This window comes from Xenopus laevis, chromosome 4L (genome assembly GCF_017654675.1).
Source record: "Xenopus laevis strain J_2021 chromosome 4L, Xenopus_laevis_v10.1, whole genome shotgun sequence".
Classification (NCBI taxonomy): Eukaryota; Metazoa; Chordata; class Amphibia; order Anura; family Pipidae; genus Xenopus; species Xenopus laevis.
Window position 1 is genome coordinate 118709955 of NC_054377.1, and position 14731 is coordinate 118724685.

The 14731-nt window shown below is 39.4% G+C and overlaps 1 protein-coding gene and 1 non-coding gene across 2 annotated transcripts; both read right to left on the reverse strand.

Annotated features, from left to right (window-relative positions):
* Positions 1-1098: 1098 nt before the first annotated feature.
* rpl3.L (ribosomal protein L3 L homeolog) lies at positions 1099-6952 on the reverse strand. Its single transcript, NM_001086872.1, has 10 exons — positions 6942-6952; positions 5250-5442; positions 4880-5048; positions 4121-4256; positions 3579-3765; positions 3004-3164; positions 2788-2889; positions 2047-2142; positions 1817-1936; positions 1099-1217 (listed from the first exon to the last, which is right to left on the reverse strand). The coding sequence occupies exons 1-10, from the start codon at positions 6942-6944 to the stop codon at positions 1173-1175; spliced, it is 1212 nt and encodes a 403-aa protein (NP_001080341.1). The 5' UTR covers positions 6945-6952; the 3' UTR covers positions 1099-1172.
* Positions 2271-2363, reverse strand: LOC121403560. Its single transcript, XR_005967411.1, has one exon. It is a non-coding gene; the product is annotated as a small nucleolar RNA U83B (small nucleolar RNA).
* Positions 6953-14731: the final 7779 nt, after the last annotated feature.

Below are 14731 nucleotides of genomic sequence, written 5' to 3' on the forward strand. Positions count from 1 at the left end.
ACGCGCATGTGCATATCGCCAAGCGACGTCACTCATTCTGAAGTCACTTGGCGATATGCACATGCGCATTTGTGTAAAATAATTTAGCACATGCACATTGGGAGTGGAATTCTGAAGGGAGGGGGGAGAGAGGCAGACAGTGGCGGAAAGCAGCATGATGCCTAAAACAAAGCTGCTTAGTGGATCGCTTGTCAAAGACTTGAATACTTGGTATGTAAAAATGTAATGAGGCATTTGGCTAACATTTTCTTTGCAGGGGTTGACGTGTCCTTTAACAGTACATGTATCCTTTAATATCTTCGAATTAGTGCAAAGTGCTTAGAATAGCACTCATCAATTTTACATTCACTTGTTTAATGTTTATCCTTTAACTGGCACTCCAGGGCAGCAGCTTTATAGTTTGGAACCACTGCACTAGACTCCCCTACCAATAGCCTAACACTTTCAGCTGCAGAACTATGAATGCCATAGACAGATAAAAGCAGAAGGGGTGACACTACCATTAGTTTTCCCATTGACAGCAGCTGGCCACCATGAACTTCTCATTGCAAGTGACAAGCACCCTAAATACTATCACCCATATGTAACGCCAAGTTTGCATAGTAGCAGTAACCAATGAAGTTCTTTTAGATAGGTAACTAGCAAATTCTACCTGCTGATTGGCTGCTATGGGTTATGGTTCCTGGGGCACACTTATCTTAATTACATAGCCCCTTTATGTACTATTGGTCTGATTAAAATTGTGATTTAACATCAAAGCATATAGACCAAGCATGTCCCTCTACTTCTGATTTACACATTAGAGTATCCTATAATCTTGTAAAGTCAATCTGATGGCACTAGACGAGGCATGATTTTAGCAGTTACAGGGCTCAAACAAATAAGTTTCACAGATTTAAACATTGGTGTTTTTAACAGCATTTGAGGCAGATCTCTAGATTCTGTAGTCATTCCAGTTATTGAGAGTTGTGGCTAGTTCTCTGCATGGATCTCCATAAGATGCAGTTACATTTTAAAGGCTGTCACAACTGCTCAAAAAGCCACCTGTACGCAGATTAGTCTAATTTCTCAGATCATCACAATACACACAAACAGCAGTATTTAGATGTTACTTTTATTAAGAGCTCACAAATAAAACTGCAATCTCAGACAAACAGGAATAAAGTTCATATTCATGCAGTTTCCTCTTTTGCCAAACGGTCTTTCTTGAGTGGTCCCTGTAAAAGAATTAAGAGAACATTTTAAATATTGGCCCAACACTAGTTAGGGTTGAAGGTTCTTTAAAATCTACAGTAAAGGCCTGTGTGGGTCTAGTCACAGACCCATGTCTGACTTAAGCTGGCCATCGATGTAAAGATTTTTTTTAAGATCTTTACATATCGCGAGACCACACTTCTCTCGAAACAATAGTTTTAAATGTACGATGTCCCATCAACTAAAAAGAGCATTTCAGCAATATTGCCAGGAAAACAGAGTAGCTGCCTGCTTGGCCCTGCAAACAGATTGCACTGGGACTGATTTTTTTTTTAACCTGGCCGATTTTCTGACAGATGTCAGTCAAAAAAAAAAAAAAATCGTAAGATGCACGATCGTTCAGATTCCCACTAACCTCACGATAATTTGACGGATTGCACCGAAATAGATCGGTCACCAATGAAAGATCTTTGCATCTATGGGGAACCTTACATTACCCCCCCGCCCCATCAGCATTTTCCATACACAGCAACCATTTCCCCAACACTAACCAGCCCCTGCCCCCATAATTACCTTCCAGGGGGAGCACACTTTAGAGTAAAGTTTACTTTTATAAACTTACCATGAAAGCCTTCTTTTCCTCTACTGTCTGGAAACGACCATGCCCAAACTTGGATGTTGTATCAATAAACTTGAGATCAATCTTCTCCAGGGCACGGCGACTGGTTTGCACAAGGAGGGACTAAGGGGCAAAAAAAATAAAAAATTAATCAGCTCGAGTTTTTATATAAATCAGGTTCAGTAAAATAAGTGCCTAGCTGGAGGTAACTACTCTCTCCAAAACATACTGACCTTGCGCAGTGTGAGTACTCTCTTCTTGGTCCCAATAACACAGCCTTTCAGCATGATAAAGTCATTTTTCACCTCTCCATAATGAACAAACCCACCCTATGGACCGAAATTAGAAATCAGTGTTAAAATCTGCCATCTTTACAATTTGTCCTAAAACTATCACATGATTTCAATAATTGCTTCATTTACCAAGAGCGGAATATTTGTTGCCAGAATTCAGCTTTATAGTCCTCAGAAGGAAGGCAGCATGGAATAGTTCCTCATGCATTTCAGGCGCTGCGCCCAGCGCTAATTCCATTTCTTCATCACAGGACATCAGCAGCTTTGGCATTAAAGAAGCCAAAGCTACATGAAGTCATTCTTTGATATACTTAGTCCATTCTATTACAAACCAAAGCAATCTTTATATAAAGCTTTGAATTTTAGAATGGGAGAATTTGGCCAATATGTAATAGTTAGTAATGTGTGTGCACACTAATACTTTCAGCACACCCATCCATTGGTCACATTTTGATTGGTTTGAAAGTCAGAATGGCCTCTGATAAGCTTAACACTGTTCACCTGAAAGGCAAATCTGGCTACAAGATCTAGAATATGTTGCAAATACAACAAAGGCACTAAATGTTGAATATAGCTGTTTACCTTCACTTGCTTGTGAAGTTTTATGGTATTCATACATGTTCCATGAATGACTGCTTTGTATAACTTCTAGCTCAATACTGAAACGGGTTTTATTCTTACCAGAGGGTTGATGCTCTTGTCAGATAGATCGTAGTCTGTTGAAGCATTGTTCTTCACAAGTTTACCATCCTTTGAATGGTAGCCCTGGCCAATTTTGTAAATCTTAAAAAAAAAAAAAAAAAAAAAAAAAAAAAAGGAATTACTAAGTAGTCAATAGGCATTTGAAAAATCTTGGAGCAAAAAGGAATTAACCACAATTTGTTAAGCTAAATATACCTTTTTGTTAATCTCTGTACGGTGGTGGTATCCCTTCTGTCCAGCACGGGCTACTGAGAAAGCCACACGGGCAGGATGCCAAGCTCCAATACAAGCCACTTTACGAAGACCTCTGTGAGTCTTACGGGGCAGTTTCTTTGTGTGCCAACGGCTAGTTACACCTGCGGGGGAAAAATTTAGACATCAGGTAACTAAACAGAGCAATACAGAAATTAATATGTTTCGGTAGCAGTTGTGTTGACCAGTTTACAGGAAAGTGCTTAGCAGGATCACCAAATGCCAGTGAGCAGGATGGGGGGTCTGAGCCAATACAAAGTTTGGCAGTGTTTTGAGAACCACTAATTAATCAGATCAAAACACTCCATGCAAACATCTTACAGCTTCCAGCTTCCCAAAGACCTGTGGAAACACGTTGCTTAAAGCACATGTGGTGGCAAAAAGTGAACTGTAGATAAGATTATGTACTGCTCTGGAGTTCTAGTGATGGAAAGCCACATAATGCAGCAACAAGTTACAGACACCTTGCGATGTTTGACAAAAATAAAATGTAATATTCACACAATACTGAATCTTACCTTTGTAGCCTTTTCCTTTAGTGACACCAATCACATCAATCATTTCATCCTGCCCGAACACTCCTCCAATTACAACTTGTTGCTCCAGTTTCTCACGGGCCCAGTCCACCTTCTCTGCAATTGTACCTCCGTTCACTTGAATCTCCATGAGGTGAGACTTCTTCTGGCGCAGGGGAAGCAGACGCATCTGGAGCAAACAAATGGTCCATTAGAGGTATTGTCAGCAAGTCACCACAAGCCTCACATCATACAAGAAGCAGAGATCAGCGATTGTGAAATTTAGGCAAGCATGATCAGAATTCGACATTCAACAATGACTGCCTGTGGCAATCAGTCTGTCCGCCCGTCGAAAAAGTTCATCCTTTAGGCATTGCCCGGCAATTTAGTGTACCCCCCTACAACGCTATGTTTCTTTATCCAAAGAAGTACTTTCTGCTTTCAAAAGCATCATTTATGAACTATGAAACCTACAGGAAACTACAGTCTGCACTGTAGCAATAGATAGGACTGAATAAACCATATATACCGTGGATATTCCATACCTGTGTATGGGCAATAACCCTGATGACTTGGCAGTACTTTTTCATGCTAGCAAAGTCCTTCTCCAGCTGTTTCTTTCCGTCTTCATCCTGCCATTTCTTGCAGTACTTTGTGAACGCCTTCTTCTTGGATTTGTACCTTTAACGGCAGATCAGAAGAGTTGGAGAGGCCCTTCATCATGACCCATAAAGGGATCATGAGCGGAAGAGGACCAACCAAGGAAATTTTTTGGCTCATTGCGTGGCGTCAAAGGAGGTTTTCAACCAGCAAGTGGAGCCTGGAGCTCATCAGACCGTAGCTGAGAGGAGCTGCCATAATTCGGTGGGGACATTTAATACATTATATTTAATATTCCTATAACAATACAAGCTAAATAAGCAACGTGTCATATAAAGATCATATAAAGCATCTTTGGGGCAAGCCACTACTAACAAGGTAATGTCAGCACTCTAGTGGGTTAAAAAGTCTCTGCCTTAAAGTCTGTAAAAGTCCTGCAACAGACATGTTATCACAGACAGAAGACTTGGTAGTCAATAGGGACAGTAATTGAACATAAAAATCTTTAGAACTGACTCCCCCCCCAATTAGGTGCCATCCATATATTTCAGCATGGCTGCACTAGTAATATAAATAGCTAAACTGCACTAGCAAGCCTGTAGTTCATCCAATTTGCAAGACAATAAAAAATACATCTTTCTAAAGGGAAACTACGGGCCTTTGTATTTCAAATCAAGTTTGAGAGGTGGTCCTACAGCCCTTACCAGTTCTTGTAGAAGCGCCTCTTGCATTCATCACTGATGTGCTCAGCAAAGATGGTCTTCAAGCTGCGCAGACCACGAGGAGTCTGGACATAGCCAACAATACCAACAATTACCATGGGAGGTGTTTCAACCACAGTTACTGCTTCCACAACCTCTTTCTTGTTCACCTCTGTGAAAGGATAAATAGACCAGCTGTAAGAACACTAAATATACCTATACACAAAGGCCGAGTAGCCTTTAGTGAAGACCAAGACATTTTAGTAAAGGTTCACTTCACAAGACCAAGAAAGCCTCCTCTACATGCTGTTAACTACAGCAACTAAACAAATCCTACTTTTTTGCAGATACTACTTTCACATCTGTTACTTACTTGAGCCAGGTCGGTCGACCTCACGAACAATGTGAGTCATGCCAGCCTTGTAGCCCAAGAAAGCGGTCAGGTGAATGGGTTTGCTTGGGTCATCCTTGGGGAAGCTCTTCACTTTGCCACGATGTCTCTTACAACGTTTGCGGGGCAAGAAGCCCAGGGATCCATGTCGGGGGGCTGAGAACTTTCGGTGAGACTGTAGGAAAGAAACATGAGTCAGTTTTCATTCAGCATAGGGTTTGCCTTATTCTGGGATTTCAATGGGAAGTTGATAAGAGTTTTAACAAATGCACCCACACCACCCTTCACACTGTGTAAATACATATATAAAGACAGAAAATCATTTACATGACGATGGTGCAAAGAGAAAGTGGGACATGACAGGTATCAAAAAATTCATCAGCAAGAGACTTTAGGACAAACATGGCCCGAGCCCGATACCAACGTCACTAACAGCAAGTTCAAATACTGCAAGTCACACAAATATGAAAGTGATCACGCAGCCCAGCTTTACTAAAGAGGCGCCAGCGTAGGGTTGCCAGGTGGACAAACTAGCCAAGGTACAGATTTGAGCTACTTTTTGGGCCTTTGGCTGGTTTGTACTTTGGAAACCAGTAAGTTTTTTTTTTCTTGCCCTAATGTGCCAAGCCTGCATCTCAGTGCATGTTGGGTAATGTAGTTCTGTCAACTGCCAAGGTGAACGCAAGACTTAATACCAGCAACTATGGGACCAAATTGTGTAGCAGTTGGAGTTACCAGATTTTGGGCTTTGTACCTCAGTCTCTCTCTCAAGCATTCTTGCATTTTCCATTGACTTACTCAATTTCAGACAATTTTGAGCCACACAACTGCAGGTCACCAGAATGTCTACAACTAGGGTTGCCACCTTTTCTGGAAAAAAACCCCTGCCTCCCTATATATTTTCTTTCTTCCGCTATTAATAACATTGGGATCAACCATCATTTTAGCAGGCCAAGTGGCAACCATAGCTACAGGTTAACCAGTTTTACCAATATTTGTTTAATACACCTCCTGGGCCCCTCTCTGTAGTTAAAGCCCTGGTGACAGGCCAATCTGTCCAATTTTGCTTCATGAAAAAACATGGCAGACCATTACATTGGAGAAAAGGCGTATTTTCATATTTATTAATTTTGTATTCTTTTACTGCACATATTGTGCTATTTTTGGGCTACTTTTGAAGAGCCTCTTGGCTAGTTTTGGGCTGGTTTAGTGACAGACTAGTCAGACTACAACACGAGGTCTTACACGACAGTGACAGATTTTGCTTCCCTCAAAGCTCAGAGGAGAGAACTACAGGACAAATGATGGGCAAGTCACGTTTACAACACGGGCTATAGAAGCTGAACAAACGCAAGTTGTCCATTCTACAGCATAAATGTCACCACTCCAAACATAAAACAGGCAGCGCTTTATTCAACTAAACTCTTGATAAAATAAACACAGGTAACAAATGCGGACTATATCGGACGCGCACATGGCCTGATGGGCCTCCGTAACTAGGCCGCAAAGTTCGCTCAATTTATATCCCCAAAACTGTTACTGTCACAAAATAACCCGCTCATCTGTTAGTTAGAAGTACATAACACATCTATATTAAATAGAGATAGGATGACAACGACGGATGGCAGCGATTAAAAGCGGATTGAGATCAGAACCCCCTGCCGTTTCACTCACCATTTCAAGCCCTGACCGAACTGAAAGAGAGAGATCGTGGCGTTGTACGCGCTATTTATAGACACACGTTCCACAGGCCACGCCCGGACGACTGCGCTTTTTTTTTCTTCCGTAAGCAAAACTTTATTGACAACAAAGTCCATTTATATAGTTTTTAGTGTTAAAACTGGATTTCTTGTACTCATTGTGACACATTAGCTGCTTGGTAGGATAAAAAAAAGCAATATTCCAAAAACTGCATTTTGCACTTTCTATTTCAGTTTTTTTTTCAGGATTTCAATTTTGCAATCCGATCTCAGATTATATTTAAAATGTTTTATGCCTCTTATTTCCACTACTCTTGTTTTTGTTTTTTATGTCATTTTTTTAACAAGGATCTGGGTGGTGAATAAGGTTGCCACCTGGCAGTTATTTTACCGACCTGGCCAGTAAAAATTATGGTTGATCCCAAAGTTATTAATAAGAGAAAAAGATAAATATATATATATGAAGGCCAGTAATTTGTCTCCAGAAAAGGTGGCAACCCTACCCACAGATAGGGTTGCCACCTCACCCCTTTAACACCAAACACTTATGGAATCCAAAGCCTGCATGGCTAATTAGCAATTCATTTAGATGCATGATGCATGGCTGCACATAAATCAGTTCAGTCTGCATCATGCATCTAAATGGATTGCTAATTAGCCATGCAGGCTTTGGATTCCATATGTGTTCGGTTTAAAGGGCTGAGGTGGAAACTCTACCCACAGAACAACTACGGATGTGCCAGATCTCAGGATGTGCCAGTTTGTTGCAGTTAATGGTGTTTTTTGCTTCAGTGAATATTTTTTCTGTATCTTGAATTTCCCCTTATCTGTCAGACTGAGACAGCACAATAAAAGGGAGCGTTATATAGTACTCATTATCTCTTTATATATAATAGTCTGAAAGATGGCCATGCACTCACAGGTCTTATTGAAGAAAAAAATGGTGTTTATTCAGCAAAGAAGTAACTGACGTTTCGGCTAGCTATTTAGCCTTTCTAAAAGTGCATTACAACAACACAAACCAATCATTTAAACTCACTAGTGTAGAGTGCTGCACTCTACACTAGATTTTCAGTGTAGCACAAGGCTCAAAGCATATCTTGCACAATGCTATGGTAGCTGATAGGGTCATGATTTTTCACATTTTGCTTGCTGGGTTTGTGTTACAAGAAAGCAAACACAATTAAAACCTGGAACAATTGCAGACCTTTATTGTAAATTGTGATGCCATTTCAGTATCTTTGAATGTTTGTTGCATTTCAATGCTTGAAAAATAAATACAAAAAAAACTTCTTCACTGTAATCTGCCAAGACAGGCAACAAAAACTTGGATTACCAAGTGTCAATGGTGCTCTCAACTATAATCGCCGGCAGTGTCTCTCCTCCTAATAAGAAATCACACTGCTTCTTAGTACATTACACACAAATCCTATTGCTATTGCTTTCAGGATAATTGCCACATGTGTATTATCGAACGAGTGAGCACTATACAATAGCCAAGGCGACAATGAGGGTCAGTGGTTATTTTCTAGAATTGCTCTTCCTCCACACAGAGACAGTTTTTATGGTGCTACTATTCTCCAGCCAGTTTCTATCAAGCTGATAATAGGCAAGGAGAGAGTTTTCTGAAAGCAGCGGTTTGAGGTTAATGTTAAAGTCACTGTGTTGAAAAAAGGGAATCGTAAGATTCTTGTACAAACATCTATAGGACAGGAGCCCATAAATGAGAACAATCATGAGACAACACTGAGATGACAATGGCTAATGTTCTGGCAGGTGCCATCAGATTGATTGCTCATGTGCTTAACCAGTGAATTCACACAATGAAACTAGGGATTACTGAAACAGGTATGGGATCCATTATCCAGAAACCTGCTATCCAGAAAGCTCTGAGTTACAGAAAGCCCATCTCCCATAGACTCAATTTTATCCAAATAATTTAAATTTTTAAAAATGAATTCCTTTTTCTCTGTAATAATAGAACAGTGCCTTGTACTTGATCCAAACTAAGATTGAATTAATCCTTATTAGAAGCAAAACCAGCCTACTGGGTTTATTTAATGTTTACATGATTTTCTAGTAGACTTAAGGTGTGAAGAGCCAAATTGTGGAAAGATCCGTTATCTGGAAACCCCCAGATCCCGAGCATTCTGCATAACAGGTCCCATTCCTGTACCTAATTTGGAGGGATCTGTACCCTCTCACACAACATACACATCTTACACGAGTCTGGGGTACTTTTTCCAACTGAGAGTGCACATACCTTCGTCTTTGCTGTTTTATTTATTGTGGTCAGTCCTAAATGAAAGGCCCTCCCATTTAGACCTGCTGAAAAATACTGGTATTGCCACTGTGAATCCTGAAAGAGCAACAGTAAAGAATTATATTTTTAACATTAATAATATTTTTTCATGGCCACCTAAATAAGTTGGACATATCTCCCCCATCCAAACAACAAATATTTACTGCATATATCCCCTCCATTTTCCAGTACCGTCATATTTGCCTAAAACAAATTGCAGCTTTTACCCGGCAGCCATTTTCCCTCTGACACATCAGCAGTACAGCACATGTTTGTACAGACCCTTATTCAATGTAAAGTTCAATAATGCAATTTTACACAGGCAGAATTTAGTTTGATAAAAAGTCCTGCTTGGATTGTAAACTAATCTAAGATCAGGAGACAGGGTTAGGAGAAAAAAACACGAGCAGACAGCTATGGGAATCAATAATGCCACATCTCCATTGGCTGCTAGACTGGAGTGGGTATGCTTTGTAATCTGAGCTGAGAAGGGTCACTGCCTAAGCCTGAACTGAGCATGCTCCGTAGCCAACAGGCGACAGAAATTGCTGAGGGAGGGGTTCCAAGTGGGTTAAAGAAGGAATCTAAAGTGATTCTAGGGGGTGCTCCAACCTTACTACTAACTTTTGAACAACCAGGATGGCAGATGTTTAATGATTAAATCCCCCCCCCACCCCATTTTAATGGCTGGGCTGGTAAAATACCATCCTGGTGGCAACTCTTGGGAGCATGCTGCTGTAAACTGACCACTCTGCTCCATACCTTAGGAGCAAAAAGGTTTTTATGGGGTTTTTTTTAAGTCTTTTGATCCTATTCAAAAATAATGACAAAAGTGATGAAAAAGTGCACAACAAGTGCAAAGTTTTCATGCTCTCCTTTAAAAAGGAAAGACCCTTCTTTGTCCACCCTCCCCAGCAGAAGGCCTTAAAATTGCTTTTCCCTTTGCTGGGGGGGGTACAAAAAAAAAAAAGAAAAAGGGGTATTTACACCAGGCTTTTTGCACTTTGCACCTTGCCAATCTCCCTTGTAAACAAAGCATTGCTTAGTGAATCATGACAGTTCTTGCACAAGATCTAATGTGGAGTGATTCATGGCTTTGGTGTTATAGTTACTGCTCACTCCCTGCATTGCAATGGATGCATGATTTCACTGACCCGCAATGAGTTTTATGACTTGCTGCTATGGAAACAGTGCCTGGTGTACAAACTCATCAGCATCAGTCTGTGAACTCTGCGGTGGATGAAAAAAATCAGAGCAAGCAATAAATATCTGAAAATAAATCTGTAAATGGATTGAGGGTTGCAATTTAAAGATCATGCTAGGATGCTCATAACGGGTTTTCTCAAAGTCTTACTTTCTTTGTACTATTTGTGCCACCAAATACTGGGGGGTGCTCCTACATGACCCTGTTTTGGCTAAGATCTTAGACAAATATCCATATTTTGTATTTAAAAGAAATAGGGATATATCATCATAGATTTTGAGGAGTCTATACAGTTCTAATCAGGAGATTCAAGCTCATGGCTTCATTATAAGGGGAACTATAGATGTGGTTGATCTAGGTGAAAATAAGGAGATTGAAATAGGAAATTGCTTGAAAAGGAGGCATATTAGATATATCAGCTGAAAACTATGGATTTTGGGGGGTATGAATAGAGAATGGGAGATTTCATGTTTCTATTGAAGTTTTAAATATGTTAAATATTCCTGATATAGTTGGGTTGTTGTCCTCACCAACAATGAAGGATAGTCTTCTTTAGAAAAAAAATCTCCTCTATATTATGTATATTCCCAAGTTGTACATAGGCCTTGTGTAAGGATGGGTGTAGGCACTATGCATATGATGGGATAAGTGATATATGTATAGGATTTGGGGTTATGAATGAGACTATACGTTAGCATTGTGGCGTTGCAGAGCATGGGTCCTGGGTTTGATTCCAGACAGGGCATTACCTAGCCATGGAGGGAGCCATTTAAGATGAAATTGGTTTATAGGGCCTAATTTCACATAGCATATAAACTGTGTAGAATACAATATTTTTGTTCTTATACTGGAATCTAAATTCAGATCAAATGACACATACAGTGAATAATAGGACATTTGCTGCCAATGAATAGTTTATTTGTAGATAAACATGGCTGAATAAGGCAATACACAGCAGAGCAGCAACTAAGCACACTGCAATAAAACTGGGCTTCACATTTTTTAACATGTACAGGACTGATGAAACTGTCATATCCATTTATAGGAGAACTAAACCCTAAAAGTGAATATGGTTTAAAATGCGATATTTTACATACTCAACTTATTGTACCAGCCTAAAGTTTCAGCATCTCTGTAGCAGCAATGATTTGGAACTTCAAACATGTCACAGGAGGTCATCATCTTGGAAAGTGTCTATGACACTCACATGCTCAGTGCGCTCTGAGCAGCTGTTGAGAAGCTAGGTTTTGGGGTCTTCACTGACAGCAGCCCAGAGCACGCACATTGAATCAACAGAAAAGAAGATGGGGAGCTTCTGGGGGCATCTTAGGAGGTACAGATCTTCATTGCTAAAGTAGAGTGGTTGCATTGGGCTGGTAAAGAAGCCGAAAACATAATGTACAACTTTTCTAGCCTACTTCTTTAGTTAGGCTTTAGTTCTCCTTTAACTAGCACACAGGTGAAGAACTGTAATCTGTAATCCAAAAGCAATCAGGCCATGCCTTGCATCTATCATTTACATCCTCCCAGTGCGCAACTCAAAGAAACCTACAGTAAGGGGCAGATTTATCAAAGGTCGACGTGAATTTTCAAATGAAAAAAATTTGAATTTCGAGCTATTTTTTGTGTACTTTAACTAGGGAATCGTCCAAATTAGATTCAAATTAGAAAAAAATTCAAAAAATTGGAATATCGAAATTTATTTTCTTCAAAAATTCAACTTTGACCATTAGCCATCTAAAACCTGCCAAATTGCTGTGTTAGCCTATGGGGAACCTCCTAGAACCTATTTGGAATCAATTGGTGGACTTTGAAAAATTCAATTTATTTTGGGGAAAAACTTTGAATCGAATTTGATCGAATGCGCTATTCCTTCGATCCGTACAATTCGAATTCGGACCTATTCGATCGAAAACGGACCTATTCGAACCAAAAAAAACTTTGACTTAATTTTGGTTGGTCTTTTTGAATTCGAATTTCGAAGTTTTTTGAATTCGAAATTCGACCCTTGATAAATATACCCCTAAATGTATGCTATATTCATCTTTTATGTTGTTTCCAATATTTACTACCTGCCTTTCACAACAGATGTATTTTGCTTGACTGACCTGCAGATGGCACTAATACACTATTCAGATTTTATATATGCTTCAGTTTGAGTTTTTTATGGGATGATCTGTATATGAACTAGTAGTCCTCTGAACTGAAATACCAGCTATATATATCTTGTATATTTAAAATATTTTCTTTGCTTTCATGTTAACAGTACATGTATCATTTAATATCTTGGAATTAAAAAATATATAACAAATGTACATTGCAAAAGTGTTTAGAATAGCACTCTCACCAATTTTATATTCACTTATTTTTAAGGCTTACTTACCCTTTAATTAAACCCATTCTTTCTACTTTTCAAGGAAAATTATTTAAATCTATAATGAAATTAATAACTTATTTATATATTTGGAATTTGTCAAGTAGACTTTTATTGTTTATTTTTTAACTTTTAATTTTTCTATACTGCTACAATAACATGCCCCTGTGTATCATTTATATTAATGGTGATGTCAGAGACAGTAAACCTTTTGAAACAAAGGTGAACTAGCTTCATTATTTATCAACTGAGATAATCAACCTGCCATTGTCCTCGAATGGTGTCTGAGATAACATGGTGTAACTAAATACTAGGAGATAATTAAGGCAAATGGGTGGTGTTTATTTATTTATTTTTTTTAAATAAAAAGCATATATGCAAGTGTTCTATATCCAAAAAGCTTATAATAAAGGGGCAGCAATACCCCTTGTTCAACATTAGTTCATTAAATAGGAATGTGCTGACCATGCTTTTAGCTTTTTACCCCTTGTTCAACATTAGTTCATTAAATAGGAATGTGCTGACCATGCTTTTAGCTTATTGTTTTAATCACGAAAAATCTATGTTCTTTTATGAAATAGGATTGGGGGTTGTGTTGACCAAGCTTACGTGGAAACTTGGGGCAGAGATACACGCTCAGATTCAGGGAGATTTAGTTGCCTGGTGATAAATGGCCTCTTCTTCGGGGTGACTTATCTCCCTAAACTGCCTCCTGCCGGCTAGCATCTAAATCGCTGGCGGAATGGCACTCAGATCGCTTTGTTTTCCAAAGACGCCCGAAGTGTCATGATCGCCATCCTGACAGCGATTTACATTCTAGCCGATTATTGCTGGGCGACTAATGCCCCCGAATCTGAGCGTGTGTCTCTGCGCTTATGCAAAATGAGCAACCATTATGCGTATGCCCAAAAATGGGCACCAGGAGTTCACAAGGGGGGGATTTTCTTGTCCAATTGAAGTTGGGGAAACAATTTTCTAGGTTTTTTCTATAGGTTTTTAAAACCCTATAATTTGGTGTTACTAGTCCTTTCATGCTGTAATATACCTCCAACTCTCTGAAATGATGATGCTTCATGCATCCTAAGGGCAAGGCCAGACGTGGCGTTTTTGCGGCGTTTTTAAAAAAGAACAGCCAGGCATAAATACGCAAACTACACTACCACTGAAACTAATGGAAAACGCACTATGGCAATTCACACAGGGCGCTTGCAAGCTGAAATCCACCACAGGACGCCAGTATTGGTGTTTTTTAGCAGAAACACCAATATGTCAAGAAACTACCAAATCAATAGACTCTATGGGATCTGCAAGTTTGAAACCACACTTTACGTTTGAAACCGCACTTTACGTAAATACGCAGCGTATTTTAAATATGGCATCCAAATTAAATGAGAACAATGAGAACAATGAGAAGTGCATGTTGGGAAAATAATCGTACATGCTGAAAAACGCATGTTGACGGTCGCGTGTGGTTTCAGTACTGTGTTTACGCCTGGCGGTTCTTTTTTTTAAAAACGCAACGTAAAAACGCTGCAAAAACGCCACGTCTGGCCTTACCCTTAATATACATTAAGTAGATAAATACTTTGGTCTTAAAACCCTACATAGTTCAATATGTTGACTGATAAGGCTTTTGCTAGATAATCTATTGTTTTTATCATTTCTCCAATTAATAAAGTCAATGCACAAAGATCACATAATGTACAAATGGAAGAGCCACTTTTATTCACTGACAAAATTGTTTTCAATTGGAAATACTGAATAGTGACAGGCACCGTGGGGTAACATTTTGAAAAGGGGAAGAGTCACTTTTATTCACTGACAAAATTGTTTTCCATTGCAAATACTGAATAGTGGCAGGCACCGTGGGGTAACATTTAGAAA